The sequence below is a fragment of the Gigantopelta aegis genome, chromosome 9 (assembly GCF_016097555.1).
Source record: "Gigantopelta aegis isolate Gae_Host chromosome 9, Gae_host_genome, whole genome shotgun sequence".
NCBI lineage: Eukaryota > Metazoa > Mollusca > Gastropoda > Neomphalida > Peltospiridae > Gigantopelta > Gigantopelta aegis.
Window position 1 is genome coordinate 56,797,208 of NC_054707.1, and position 15,083 is coordinate 56,812,290.

At 34.0% G+C, this 15,083-nt stretch overlaps 1 protein-coding gene across 1 annotated transcript in view; it reads right to left on the reverse strand.

The window, feature by feature from the left end:
• LOC121381658 (NACHT and WD repeat domain-containing protein 2-like) overlaps nt 1-11,326 on the reverse strand; it is a 53,030-nt gene extending 41,704 nt beyond the window's left edge. The window contains exon 1 of the mRNA XM_041510997.1: nt 11,182-11,326. Within this exon, the coding sequence (XP_041366931.1) occupies nt 11,182-11,326 (145 nt within the window). The remainder of the gene's footprint in view (nt 1-11,181) is intronic.
• Between the last annotated feature and the right edge of the window lie 3,757 nt (nt 11,327-15,083).

Below are 15,083 nucleotides of genomic sequence, written 5' to 3' on the forward strand. Positions count from 1 at the left end.
ACAGAACAATAAAGTGAATATAATGTTATCTATTCATATTAAGACGTGGCATATGGAGGGAATACGGAAATAACATGTGATGTCACATTTTTATTATTTTTTAATTTTCATGTTTACAACTCTGCAATCGTACAATATTTAAACATAAGAAAGCCGACCATAATTATAGGTTTTAAATTCAGTGTGTCATTGCGACTTTGACATACACGACCGTTGTAATACTAACTATCTGTTTGGCCATCATAGGTTATTCCCGTGGACCGTTCATATGATTTCTAGATAATCGTGTATAGACCAGAGGCATTAACGACGGGTGGATTGATCTAAAGACTTGGAGAAGAAACCTGCAGCCGCCACGTAGACTACTCTTGTAGGGTAGTAGAAGTGGTTCTTGTACACGCACTACAGAAATGAACATGTTTCACAGAAAACAGAGCATTTGTCTGACCAAAAACTTGAATAATTACAGTTAAAAACGGCAAATTCCTTCCGACTTCCAACATCTCGACTGAACATTTTATCTTTTATTGGTATTGAGTTAAAAGGTACATAATCCAAACATTCTGACTAACTATCTAAAACAACACATATGTCTAATAATAATGCTATATAAATTTTCAGTCCATCCTGACATCCCAATTGGAGATCTATCTATCAGGTATTGTGGGGTTTACAATTTGCTTTATCTTTGGATGGGCTCGAACGTGGTTTCATAGCATATGGAGTTAAAAATAGCGATGCTTCGGATGACATTTTATTTTTATTTTAGTTGTATATTTAGTTCTTCATAAAAATCGTCCGACGTTTTAAAGATGGATACCGGTAGCGGAAAATATATTATATTTCATAGAACATTGCAATTGGGTTCGTACGTTTTACAGTTTAAAAAAGCGACGTATTGTTAATATTTGCGGCAATACCTGTTAAATGATTTGTGTGTGTTGGTGTTTTACTGGGTCATTTTAATCTGTACAAGCGTTAAGACCATCTCCTTTTTAAATCTGTGTCAAAGGTCGGCTCTGTTTGAGGGTAAATAAACAGCTGTGATCGTCAGTTCCGTGATAAATCGAGAACTGATTTTCGTTCACCTCAACTGATATGGTAAAGAGGTTGTGTCAAAGATCGTGGAAAGGAAAGGTTGTTTGGTGACACTCAGGCACATTTGAAACCACTGTTATTAGATGTCTTAACAAATGGTAAATGTATATTTTGTCCAAGTAGTAAGAGAAGAAACCTGCTGCTGTTACCAAGTAGCAACACGGAGTTTCTTTATATGTACTTCTCTACAGAGATCCAGTCAGTGCATCACGCCTGGTATATTAAAGGCCGTGGTATGTGCTATCCTATCTGTGGGATGGTGCATATAATAGATCCCTTGCTAATAATGGAAAAAAATGTAGCGTGTTTTCTCTCTATGTCTGTGTCAAAATGACCATATGTTTGTCATCCAATAGCCGACGATTAATAAATCAATGTGCTTTAGTGGTGTCGTTAAACAATACAAACTTCTTCGCCACAGAGAGAATCCATAGTAGATCAATCCTACGCCCGTTGACTCGGGTTTCCTCTAGCCGTACGCTGTTAATATGTCCTCTCATTGATTTATTAATCATCGGCTATTGGGTGTCAATCATTTGATATTTTTGACATATAGTCTTAGAGGCGAAACCCGCACCATTTTCCATTAGTAGCAAGGGATCTTTTATATGCACCATCCCACAGACAGGATAGCACATACCACGGCCTTTTATCTACCAGTCGTGGTGCACTGGCTGGGACGAGAAATAGCCCAATGGGCCCATCGACGGGGATCGATACCAAACCGACCGCGCATCAAGTGTGCACTTTACCACTGGGCTACATCCCGCCCCCATATATAGAAGGTAGGACTAGAGGACACTACGTCTTGATCCTACGGCCTTTTACAAAATACACTAGCTTAACCAATGAATCATCGATAGGAGCCTGCAGTTAACATTAATTAATTCATTCATTCATTTATTCATTCATTCATCTAACCTTTCAGCATCCATGCATGCATGCATGCATGCATGCATGCATGCATGCATTCATTCATTCATTCATCCCCCATCCATGCATTCATTCATCATGTATTCATTCAGTCAGTCAATTACTCTACCAGTTGAATAGTAGAATTGATGTCCAGAATGGAAAGACCTATATGGGTTTTCAACAGTGCTCCACGACTGGTATATCATATTTCATGATCTCTGCTATCCTCAGGATCAGCAGCTCCAAGAGTATTCACTCAACCTCTAGACCACGAGTCGCAATTACAATACGTTCTCAAAACCGTTTATTAAAATGCGCTCGTGAGCCATTAAATATAGTGTCACTGAATATATAGAGAGAGATAGGATAATAAACGAATGACCAATTATTATCAAATTGATGTCCCAAGTAAAATAATCTTCACTTAATTCTGATTCTGAGCTGGTTTCTTTTCTTTCTCGAAATAACCATATTGGACATATATACAAAAGAATCGTAGTTTAAATTGTTTTACAGAATATTATACATGTATAGATGTATAACGAGGACCGTGCTGCTTTCGTTATCTTTGAAACGATCCCCACATTACCATATGTCAGGTCAGAAATATTTTAAGCTTATAAAATTCATATTTAGGTCTGATAAATGTGTTAATAAGCAGGTAGTTACCGAGCGAAAGTCAGCGGTTCTTTACACATGAATCAACAATTTTATCGATCCCGCCTTGAACTGCGCTGAAGTCACCGCCGTGGTCGCTATGGTGCGCCGGTGATTCCAAGCCGAGCCTTAGAGTGCTCTTGGCTGTGGGAGGAATTTACGAATATTGGCAAATTTGTGAGTTTATTGATCTGCGGGGCAAATCAGTTCAACAGTCTGAGCAGCATGTATCATAACCTGACAGTTGCTGTGCTGTTGTGTAGTTATTACAAGTTACAAGGATCACCAACGGGTTTATCACACTTCAGAGGTCGCAATGACTAGTTTTATTTATATTGTTTTTAAAGGCGATGACGCACGGCAGATTATTCACAAATTGGGCCAACAGAACATTGTCGGAAAATATTTCCATTTAATAGCACTATAACAGTACTTTATTCAACCAGCTAGCACGCAACTACATGTGTTGTTTGAAACTTATCTAACGAGCAAAAATTAGTTGGGAACGTTTAGAAACAAACAACGACTAAGATAACTGGTATCTAACAAACACGAATGTCATGTTCCTTTCTTTTCTTTTTTTTCTTTTTCTTTTTTTGTACATATCCTCTCTCCTCTCCCCCCCCCCAAAAAAAATGGACGTCACTGTCGCTTTATGTTTAAGAAGTGGCTTTGGGGTCCGAGTCCTCACCATAGAGCAGCCAATCATGTGTAGACCTATAAATCGACTTTGACGTCCAATGGCCCATGATAAGATAAAAAAAAAATCAATGTGCTATAGTAGCGTCGTTAAATAAAACAAACTATACTTTACTTTACCTATAAATCGACAGTCCACAAACATGAATATTTTTGTATTATGGCTTCGTACCCATTAGTCATTCAATTTTTTTTAAAGGAAATAATAAACGTTTGTCTTTTATCTAACGCTAACTAAATGTTTGCAAAACGGTTTATGGTAGAGATCGTTACCTGAAGTGAAACAGTGTATATTTCAATTTCAAGTCACGTCATTCGTGTGACGCTGCCTTTAGTAGGTGAAATAAGAAATGTCCACTGCATATTTAGCTACTCAGTTCGAGCCTCACCTAAACCCCGGAGAAACTGCTCATCTACAAATGTACTAAACAGGTACAATGTAGTGGTGTATTGATGTGTGGTACGACTACAAGTACAATGCAGATATGTATTGTGCAGTTTTTAAAACGGATACAATGTAGTTGTGTATTATAATACTAAAACAGACACATTATAGTTATGTATTGGTGTGTAATACTAAAACAGATACATTATGGTTGTGTATTGATGTGTAACAATGAAACAGATACAATGTAGTTGTGTATTGATGTGTAACAATGAAACAGATACAGTGTAGTTGTGTATTTATGTGTAATACTGACACAGATACAGTGTAATTGTGTATTGATGTGTAATACTGAAACAGATACAATGTAGTTGTATATTGAAGTACAGTACTGAAACAAATATATTATAGTTGTGTATTGATGTATAAAATACTGAATCAGATACAGTGTAGTTGTGTATTAATGTGCAATATTGAAACAGATACATCATAGTCGTGCATTAGTGTGTAATACTCAAACAGATACATTATGGTTGTGTATTGATGTGTAATACCGAAACAGATACAGTGTTGTTGTGTATTGATATGTAATACTGAAACAGATACATTATGATTGTGTATTGATGTGTAACAATAACACATATACAATGTAGTTGTGTACTGATATGTAATAATGATACAGATATAATATGGTTGTGTATTGATGTATAATAATGATACAAATATAATATGGTTGTGTATTGATGTGTAATAATGAAACAGATATAATGTAGTTGTGTACTGATATGTAATAATGATACAGATATAATATGGTTGTGTATTGATGTGTAATAATGATACAGATATAATATGGTTGTGTATCGATGTGTAATAATGAAACAGATATAATATGGTTGTGTACTGATATGTAATAATGATACAGATATAATATGGTTGTGTATTGATGTGTAATAACTATACAGATATAATATGGTTGTGTACTGATATGTAAATAATGATACAGATATAATATGGTTGTGTATTGATGTGTAATAATGAAACAGATATAATATGGTTATGTACTGATATGTAATAATGATACAGATATAATATGGTTGTGTATTGATGTGTAATAATGATACAGATATAATATGGTTGTGTACTGATATGTAATAATTAAACAGATATAATATGGTTGTTTACTGATGTGTAATAATGAAACAGATATAATATGATTGTGTACTGATATGTAATAATGAAACAGATATAATGTAGTTGTGTATTGATGTGTAATACTCAAACAAATAGAATATAGATATGCACCGACGCAAGCACACTTACACATAAACATACAGAAACACATACATGCAGATTCATAGTGTATGAATGTCTTGTGTTCTGTATTTGTGAGTCGTTTCGTGCGTGCGTGTATGTATGTGTGCACGCGTGTATGTGTGTGCCTGAGTGCGTGTTTGTGTCTGTTTAAGTGTTTGCAGATTACTATCCTTTGCTCTATAATAATAATAATAATAATAATAATAACTGCCACTCGACCCTCGTCCACAATTGATTACAAGTAATTTTGCACCAGCTTTTTAAAGGTTTATTGGTTTCTTGTCGCGTTGTGTAAGACACCAACACTAAGCCTCATCCCTCGACACCAGCATTTGCTGTCATCCATCAAACCTGTGACGTGCTGTGTTCAGTAGGCGAGCAGTAGACACGTTGATGTATAGTGTCGGAGACTCGGCTAGCGCTTGAAACGATCGCCACTAATGACACCATCAACACGGAGTGTATACCACACTTAGTACCCGATACTTAACGACTTCAATACAAAGTCAAGAAGTTCAGTACTGGTTAAATATACTCACCGTGATCCGGCACTCGTAGACGTCTATTTAATGTTTGTTTAATGTATAAACATTGTGTTGGTGTTATGTTAAAGACAGCATTAAGTCAGTCCAACAGATAGATGTTTTATTAATGTCTCACCTTATGTACATAATATATAACTGTAAATACGGAAAATCCGTTTTAAATTTCCGCACACAATAAGTTTAACGAATGCACCGACTGCCCTTTGTAGACTTGCAAGTCATTGTCACTGAATAACCGTATGGAAAGCATGTGGAACTATTTATATTATTTCATAATTTCACTACTTTATCTAAAATGTTTTGTATAATCATCTTGTTAATATGTATTGATTATTGTAAAGCAATTTTGTCAGAATGTGTGATTATCGTAAAATCATCTTGTCAAAATATGTTAATTAATGTAAAACTATTTTATCAAAATGTATTGATTGTCAGAACATATTTTATCATTCTAAAATCAAACAGTCAAAAAGTATTGATTATTGTAAAGCATCTTGTCAAAATGTATTAATTATCGTAAACCGTTTTATCAAAATGAATTGATTGTTGTAAAACAATCTTGTCAGTATATGTTGATTATTGTAAAAACATGTTGTTAAAATACGTTGATTATTGTAAAACAATTTTGACAAAATATATCGATTGTCAAAATATATACTAGTATATTTATTCTAAAAATCATATAGTAAAAAGGACTGATTATTGTAAACCATCAGTGCGAAAATGTATTAATTATCATAAACTATCTTAACAAAATATTGATTATTGTAAAACCATCTTGTCAAATGTGTCATTACTGTATAACTGCCTTGCCCAAATTCATTGAATATTGTAAAACCACCTTGTTAAAATGTATTGATTGTTGAAAAACAATCTAGTCAAAATATATATGTAATTCTAAACCATCTTGTTAAAATGTATTACGTATTGTAAAATGATCTAGTCAAAATGTATTTATCATTATTATTATTATCATCATCATCATCATCATCATCATCATTATCGATACTGTATTACAAATTGTTTAATTATTGTTATTGATATGTATTACAACATACTTAGTTATTATTCTTGAAAATAATACAACCTGTTTAGTTATTAGTCTTGACATTGTATTACAAAATGATTAGTTATTATTCTTGACACTGTATTACAAAATGTTTTTTTAATTATTTATGACACTTTATTAAAATTTGTTTTGTTATTATTCTTGATATTGTATTAATCACTGTTTAATTATTATTTTTTACATTTTATTACAAAGTGTTTTGCTGTTATTTTGGATACTGTAGTACAAACTGTTTTGTAATTATTGTTGATAATATTACAAACTGTTTAGTTATTATTTTTGACACTGTATTACAAACTGTTTATTATTATTCTTGACAACGTATTACAAACTGTTTTGTTATTGTTCTTGACACTGTATTACAGACTGTTTTAGTTATTATTCTTGACACTGTATTACAGACTGTTTAGTTATTGTTCTGGACACTGTATTACAGACTGTTTAGTTATTGTTCTGGACACTGCATTACAGACTGTTTAGTTATTGTTCTTGACACTGCATTACAGACAGTTTAGTTATTGTTCTTGACACTGCATTACAGACTGTTTAGTTATTGTTCTTGACACTGCATTACAGCCTGTTTAGTTATTGTTCTTGACACTGCATTACAGACTGTTTAGTTATTATTCTTGACACTGTATTACAGACTGTTTAGTTATTATTCTTAACACTGTATTACAGACTGTTTAGTTATTATTCTTGACACTGTATTACTCTTTAGTTATTATTCTTAACACTGTATTACAAACTCTTTAGTTATTATTCTTAACACTGTATTACAAACTGTTTAGTTATTATTCTTGACACTGTATTACAAACTGTTTAGTTATTATTCTTGACACTGTATTGCAGACTGTTTTAGTTGTTATTCTTAACACTGTATTACAAATTGTTTAGTTATTATTATTGACACTGTATTACAAACTGTTTAGTTATTATTCTTAACACCGTATTACAAATTGTTTAGTTAGTATTCTTGACACTGTATTGCAGACTGTTTTAGTTGTTATTCTTAACACTGTAATACAAATTGTTTAGTTATTATTCTTGACACTGTATTACAAACTGTTTAGTTATTATTCTTAACACCGTATTACAAATTGTTTAGTTATTATTCTTGACACTGTATTGCAGACTGTTTTAGTTGTTATTCTTAACACTGTAATACAAATTGTTTAGTTATTATTCTTGACACTGTATTACAAACTGTTTAGTTATTATTCTTAACACCGTATTACAAATTGTTTAGTTATTATTCTTGACACTGTATTGCAGACTGTTTTAGTTGTTATTCTTAACACTGTATTACAAATTGTTTAGTTATTATTCTTGACACTGTATTACAAACTGTTTAGTTATTATTCTTAACACCGTATTACAAATTGTTTAGTTATTATTCTTGACACTGTATTGCAGACTGTTTTAGTTATTATTCTTAACACTGTAATACAAATTGTTTAGTTATTATTCTTGACACTGTGTATCATCACGCCTGGACTACTTCACTGTGGCAAATCGTTCACATTTCAAGAAGGCATGTATAGCCACTCCTAAATCTTCAATACGTGTTGCACACGTCAAACATTCAAATCCCTTGGCCCCACAATCGAATACCACTTTTGAAAAACCCAGGCCGAGTACATTGCGTTTGTGAAGCACAGCGGGATTCTTTATCTTCGTTAACCCAGTTCAAATATTTGGTTCAACCTTGTAATAACCAGCCCGACACGTCATTTATCAGCCGCCTGTTGTGTTAACGCAGGTTGTGTGTGAAATGGCGTGTGTCGTATTATTTCACAAATAATTTCATTAAATCTTTACGTTATTTGATTGTTCTGTGTTGAATACACGTATATATGAACTATGTATTGATACACCACTACAAAAAAAAAGCGTATGGGTGTATTATGGAAACGGTTGTCCCACGTCCGGGCGTATTTTAAAGTTGAATACCGTTTCGTATTGTGTTGGAGGAATAATTGTATTTCATGTAATTAATGAGTCTTGAAAAGATAATAAAGATATCGTCATAGGAAAAATGCTTAAGATATGGTCTTTCAGAACAATCACTATTTATTCTGTCTATTCTTCACAATCTGATAATATAAGCTGGCGTTTGTATTGTAATGTTATCCAAGAAAACGTTCATTCGTCTTGTTCAACCAGATATGATGAAGAATTTGAAATGGGCTGAGAAATAATGAATGGTTTTTAACTGTAATGCGAAATAATGTTAAAATCTAGAAAAATTAGTAGGAAATATTTTAGAATTATTTAAATGGAAAAATGAGACAACAGTCGAATTATTGTTCAGTAACAAAAACAACTATATTAATTAGTGTTAAGTAACGTAGATAACCTAATTATTGTTAATTACCAGAAACACGTGGATTATTGTTAAGTAACTGTAACAGAAACAACCGAATTATTAATAAAGAACAGAAACAACCCAAACAACCGAATTATTGTTGAGAGAAACTACTTATTGTTAAATAACAAACAACTGAATTATTGTTAAGTAACAAAAACAACTGTATTGTTGTTTAAGTTACACAAACAAGTGAATTATTGTTAAATAACGGATATAACTTAAATAAACGGATTATTGTAAAGTCATTACACAAACAACTGATGTATTGTTAAGTGACATAAACAACTTAATTGTTGTTAACTGAATTATTGTTAAGTAACGAAGAAAACATAATTATTGCTAAGTAACTTGAACAACCGAATCATTATTTTAAGTGTAGGTCTAGTACTTGGTTTAGAAATTATTTTAATATAAATAAAATAACTGATTTAATTTTAATTGTGTAAGTCGTTGTCAGTGAATATATACATGATCTCCCCCATATGATAATTTTAGAACGAGACACATACTTTAGAAACATAACACAACAAGAAAGTTAAAGTGAGAGACCCTAGGTTTTACTACGACGTATTTTTCACTATTAGAGCAGTTTTTTTATAACTGTCAAATATTACTTAGATTTTGTTGTTTAGATTATTAATTTTTGTATATCCGAAGCGTTATCTTGGTGTTTCTAATAATACGGAATGCATTTTTTAAAGCACATCTTTTTGAGGCGTAAGTTCCGAGTAACGGTTATGGAGATGAGCTGTAGTCTACTTTTAGAGGATATTTCCCCGTTTTAACGTCACAGACTGTTGTAACTTTATCAAAATGTGTTACAGGTTTGTAGATTAACCAAAGTTAGTGTCTGTTTTAAGGGGTTGAAACTAGGGTCTATGACTTTAGAGGATATTTGTTTGACGTCATCTCAATCACGAGTATTTTGTGCCACATGGTTACTTGGTCACTTGCCCTGCCGAACACCAACAAGGGGTGTTTTTGCCCAGTGGTAAAGCGCTTGCTTGATGCGCAGTCGGTCTAGAATCGATCTCCGTCGGTGGGCCCATTGGGCTATTTCTCGTTCCAGCCAGTGCATCACGACTGGTATATCAAAGGCCTTGATAGTGCATATAAAAGATCCCTCGCTACTAATAAAAAAAATGAAACGGGTTTCCTCTCTAAGACTATGTCAAAATTACCAAATTTTTGACATCCAATAGCCAATAATTAATAAATCAATATGCTCTAGTGGTGTCGTTAAACAAAACACATTTTAACGTTTTGCTTTGGACATCAAAGGTGACTAGTTTATAATAATTACTGTAAATAATACAATGTGTAACTCATAAACAATATACTCTAATTAATTTGCCAATCTCAGTTTTGAAAAGGTGTACATAAAGTCATTATTGATACCCTATATTTCTGTATGACATTAAGCCGTTGCTTTAAATTAAGTAGGATAAGTCCAACACACACGCCCTCCCACCCCCATGTCTGTGTGTATTCCAACATCACGTAATTAATGCACATACATGTCGAGGGTTTTTAAAAACATACCTGAAAAAAACCAATCTAAACAATTCAATGATAATGTACATTTTAACGCTACATAACAGGTTCAATATATCGGTTATCCCCAAACACATTTATCATATCAGTAGCATTGTTCGTTTTCTACTATTAACTGACATCACTTGGCTGTAATTTTTCATGGGTATATAGGTGAAGGTATAACCAGTACATTTCAAAACGAGAATCAGTAAACACTTTGGGCTGGAAACCGACATTATGAAACTTTGATACAGCCCCTTCAAACAGAGATACTGCTGATGGAACAATTCTAGACCAGTCGATCATTGTCTGCTTTGTTTGTCGAGTTATTATGAAATTTACACCTTCGATGGAAATGTGCCTACTTGATTGAAAAAGGGAAACCTGATATCTTAACTGAAACTGTTATTGTCAGGGCCGGATCCAAACAATTTTAAAAGTGGGGCGCCATGTGATATGTGTGTGGCATGAGAAAAAACTCTAATTATTCTTTAAATTCGGAAATTATGGAAATTATCATCAACCTATTATGCTAAGAATAAATTATAAAATATAAAAAAATAAAAAATACTTTACTACATTTGTCACTTACCTGTGAAAGTCGAGCTTATAAATATCCTCACAATTTTCGAACTAAGAGCGGGTAAGTTATCTAGTCTTCCGAACAGAACTCTCTGTTTCTTCTCCAGTTCATCTGGGTGCAACTCCGCTACCGCATTCGGATCCACTCCTTCCATCGTGCTTGATATTTACCTTCGACTAAGTTTTTACAACAATGAATTCACATTGTCAGAAGCAAAGTCTTAGTACTTAGACCCATCCTTATTGCATCCTTTTTTTCGCATCATGTCGGCCAAAATTTTAACATTCACGGACACGAAGTACTCAGAACATTTTAAGTAGAACAGTATTTACTTAGACATTGAAACTTGTAGTATGTTCTTTAACACTTGCTAGATGGAATAGAGGATTTCGCGGACTGTGTCCCAACAAGGTCGTCTGATTTGGTTCTAGTAAAGAACTCGTTTAGACGATTGCCTCTATACTGGAGTAGACTCGCTCGTTGTTAATGTAGATCGTTTCAGTTTGGTTCATTGCGTCTCCGTTGAAGTAAACTGTCCCTGTGTCTCAGAAGATTGTTTCAATGTTCAATTCCACTATCCTTTTTCCAAATAGATTTGTTCAATTGTCCTAAGGAATTGTTTCGTTATCCAAATGAATATTCCTTTATTTTAGTATATTTTCAATGTCCATATTAACTGAGGGTTTTGTTCTTGTAACAGTTTCAATATCTCAGTAAATAAATTTTTGTATCCTTATAGATTGATCCAGTGTCCAAATAAACTATTTCTCTGTTTGTGCAGGTTGCCTCAGTATCCACATAGAACATAGTTTTTGCTTAAGGTTACTTCATTGTCCAAATTAATGTTCTGCATCCATATAGAATTCTTTTAAATCCGAGTCAATTGTCTGTCTCTTCAAGAAGATGGTGTCCTTTACCAGTATGTTGTTTCTTCGTCCAAGGATATTTGGTCTGCTTCCATTCATTAGACAGGCATAACAGGTAGCATCACTTGACTGCATGTCGTAATGAAAAGTTACCCAAACACAGACCGAGTTACAACATCTCCCCCTCTAATCAAAATACGCATGGGCCATGAACCGCGCAATCCTATAACCTGTGCAATTAAAAACAAGTTAATTCTGATATTAACGTCACCTTAGTAAAGTCACGTGATCCAACAAAACACGGCTAAGACAAGAATTGGTCCTCGGAGAAAACGTTTAATGGACTGGAGCCTCGAGTATTTAACCACGTTACCTTACTAACCCTCTTATCGCGCGGTTATTCACTGATTGTGTGGCCGTCTGATCGGCCAGGCCAGACACAATACCTGCAAGTCCCGTTATATCTCAAATCAAGTGCGTGTGATTACCAGCCCAAGACAAAGTTGGCTACAGAAAGAGACCAATCGCGCTACAAAAGGGGTGTACCAAAGACAATGCTAATGGTGACATTTGTATATATAGACAACAATTTGATGATAATTAATATGACGTTGAGTTTTAGAATACCGTTAATAATGACAAACACTACTTGATATGTTAGATGGTAAATACTTTAGAGTATGATTACCAACATTAAATGAAATCTCAACATCAAATGAAAACTGTTACAGCCATTTAACTTTATTAAGAGACACGATTTCCAATATACCAAAATTAAAATTAATATTATTTCTGGTTTTACTGTTTCATATTAATTATTATTATAGTATGTTACACATTAATTTAAAATAAAGATTGTGTTTAATTTATTATCTTCCTGTGACGGCTGCGATAACGTTTAGTCATTTCAAGCAGTTTTTTCCGTTTCCTACTTTTTTCTTGATTCGGCTAGACTATAATATAATTATATACTTATTATTTTCGAAGTGATTTAGATTATTTGAAATATTTGATTATTTGTAAAATGTTCATTAATAATGATAATAATAAATAAGAGAAAAAAAACCGAAACCACACAGAAAAAAAATCCAACAACTAAAATTAATATTCCATCGATGTAAATAAAGCGACCCACGATCTAAACGAGTGTTGTTGGGTTTGATTGTGGTCGACCCGTCAAGTGAACACGGGTATCGAAGTAACCAGGTAGAGGCGAACAGTTAACAGATCAATAACCAATCATAATACAGCACAGCCGCTTTACTAACAGGCCAGTGAATGGGCTGTAATTGGCCAAATGAGCTATTACCAACAACATGAAATGACCCTTTACAGCGCTGATAATTTTTCTCCATTTTCCTTCTTTTACGTTCATGATAACCATTGTCTGTGCCCGGCGAATGCCATTGATCTTTAAGTAAGAAATTGTTTGCACGTCTTGTTATATTGTGCTGTAATTCTGGTTTCTTCTCAAATGTTAAATTAAGTAGTTTATTAAAAAAAAAAAAAATTTCCATATGTATTTATATATACATTTAATTTAGTAGAGAGAAACCTTTCCGTTTCTGCCCCTCTCTTTCTCCCCCACCCCTCTCTCTATCTCTCACTCTTTCTCTCTCTCTCTCTCTCTCTCTCTCTCTCTCTCTCTCTCTCTCTCTCTCTCTCTCTCTCTCTCTCTCTCTCTCTCTTAGTAGAGAAAATTATCTACTTGCCTCACTCTCATGCTCTGTCTCTGTCTCTCTCTCTCCCTTTCTGTTGGGAAGGTGAATCTATCTGTATGTCTGTGTGCTCCCTTCCCCACTGCCTCTTTTGTTTTGTCTGTCTGTCTGTATGTCTGTTTCTCTTATTAGTAGAGGGAAACCTTTCTATTTCTGTGCTGTGCTGAACGCTCGCAATTTGACTCTAGGTAGCGTATCACATACTTCTGACATTGTATAACTGCTGATTAAAGCCGCACACCCTAGTTCCATCCAGCGAAAATAAATTCTAATTTGGTTAATCTACAAACCTGTAACACACTTAGATCACGTTTTTATCAAATGGAGTGAAAAAGCAGGTTTTATATCGATAAATACCATGGGAATCCCCATGTCTCAATTGCTTGAAATAATTTTGAAAGTTAGTATTCTGATGTCACCGGTAGATGTCGCTCGAAGCACAACAATGCCTACGTCACGACAAATTTCACAGACCTGGGGTGCGTTCGTTTCACCTCTCCTGGACATGTTCCAACTGTTCTGTCCTGGTTGTATCCCCTCTCCAGATATCGTAAGACTTAGCACAATTATTGGTTTTAAGGGTTTGTAACGTACACGTACTTGTCTGAACTTTATTGTTACTGAAAATGTTCACGAACTGTGAAGAAAAATCTCACAAATGAACAACAACAAATCGGATGTTGATTGCGCGAACCGTGCACGAGAAAACAAACCGAACCAAAATGATAACGGTCACGTGATATACCAACATCTGTGACATTGAAATGGAAATATTCCATCTAAAAATAGATTGGACCTCGCTTGCTGAACGGTTTTTTCTCGACAACACGTCTTGTGAAAAAATGCAAAAAATGTATTTCGTGGTTTTACAAACATCAGGATTACCAAAAAGCACTTCAGGTGAATGGAAATGTGTATTCTAAATAATAAAATGTAAGTAAAGTGCAATTTTATTTTTGAAAAATGGGGTTTAATAGCGAAAAACAACGCCGTAATGGTTAACAAATAAACGTAACTAGGGTGTGTCCCTTTAAACAATGTGTTGTGTTATTAAATATTCCTTTCGTTTTACCCACACAGGGAAAGAGCATGGGCCTAAGATGTGTTGAGGCGTATGATCGATTGCCTTCAGTGGACCAGTTGAAGTATTGCAATAATCATATGATATACAGCATTTTTATTGAACAAACAACTAAAAACCCATTAAATAAGCATTCCTTTCCTTTCCTTTTACCTACAATAAAATTTCTTTGGCACACCAATAGCGTGAACTGGTGCTCCAGTGAGAGAGCTACGTGAGGCTGGACAGCGCCGACACAGTGTTCCT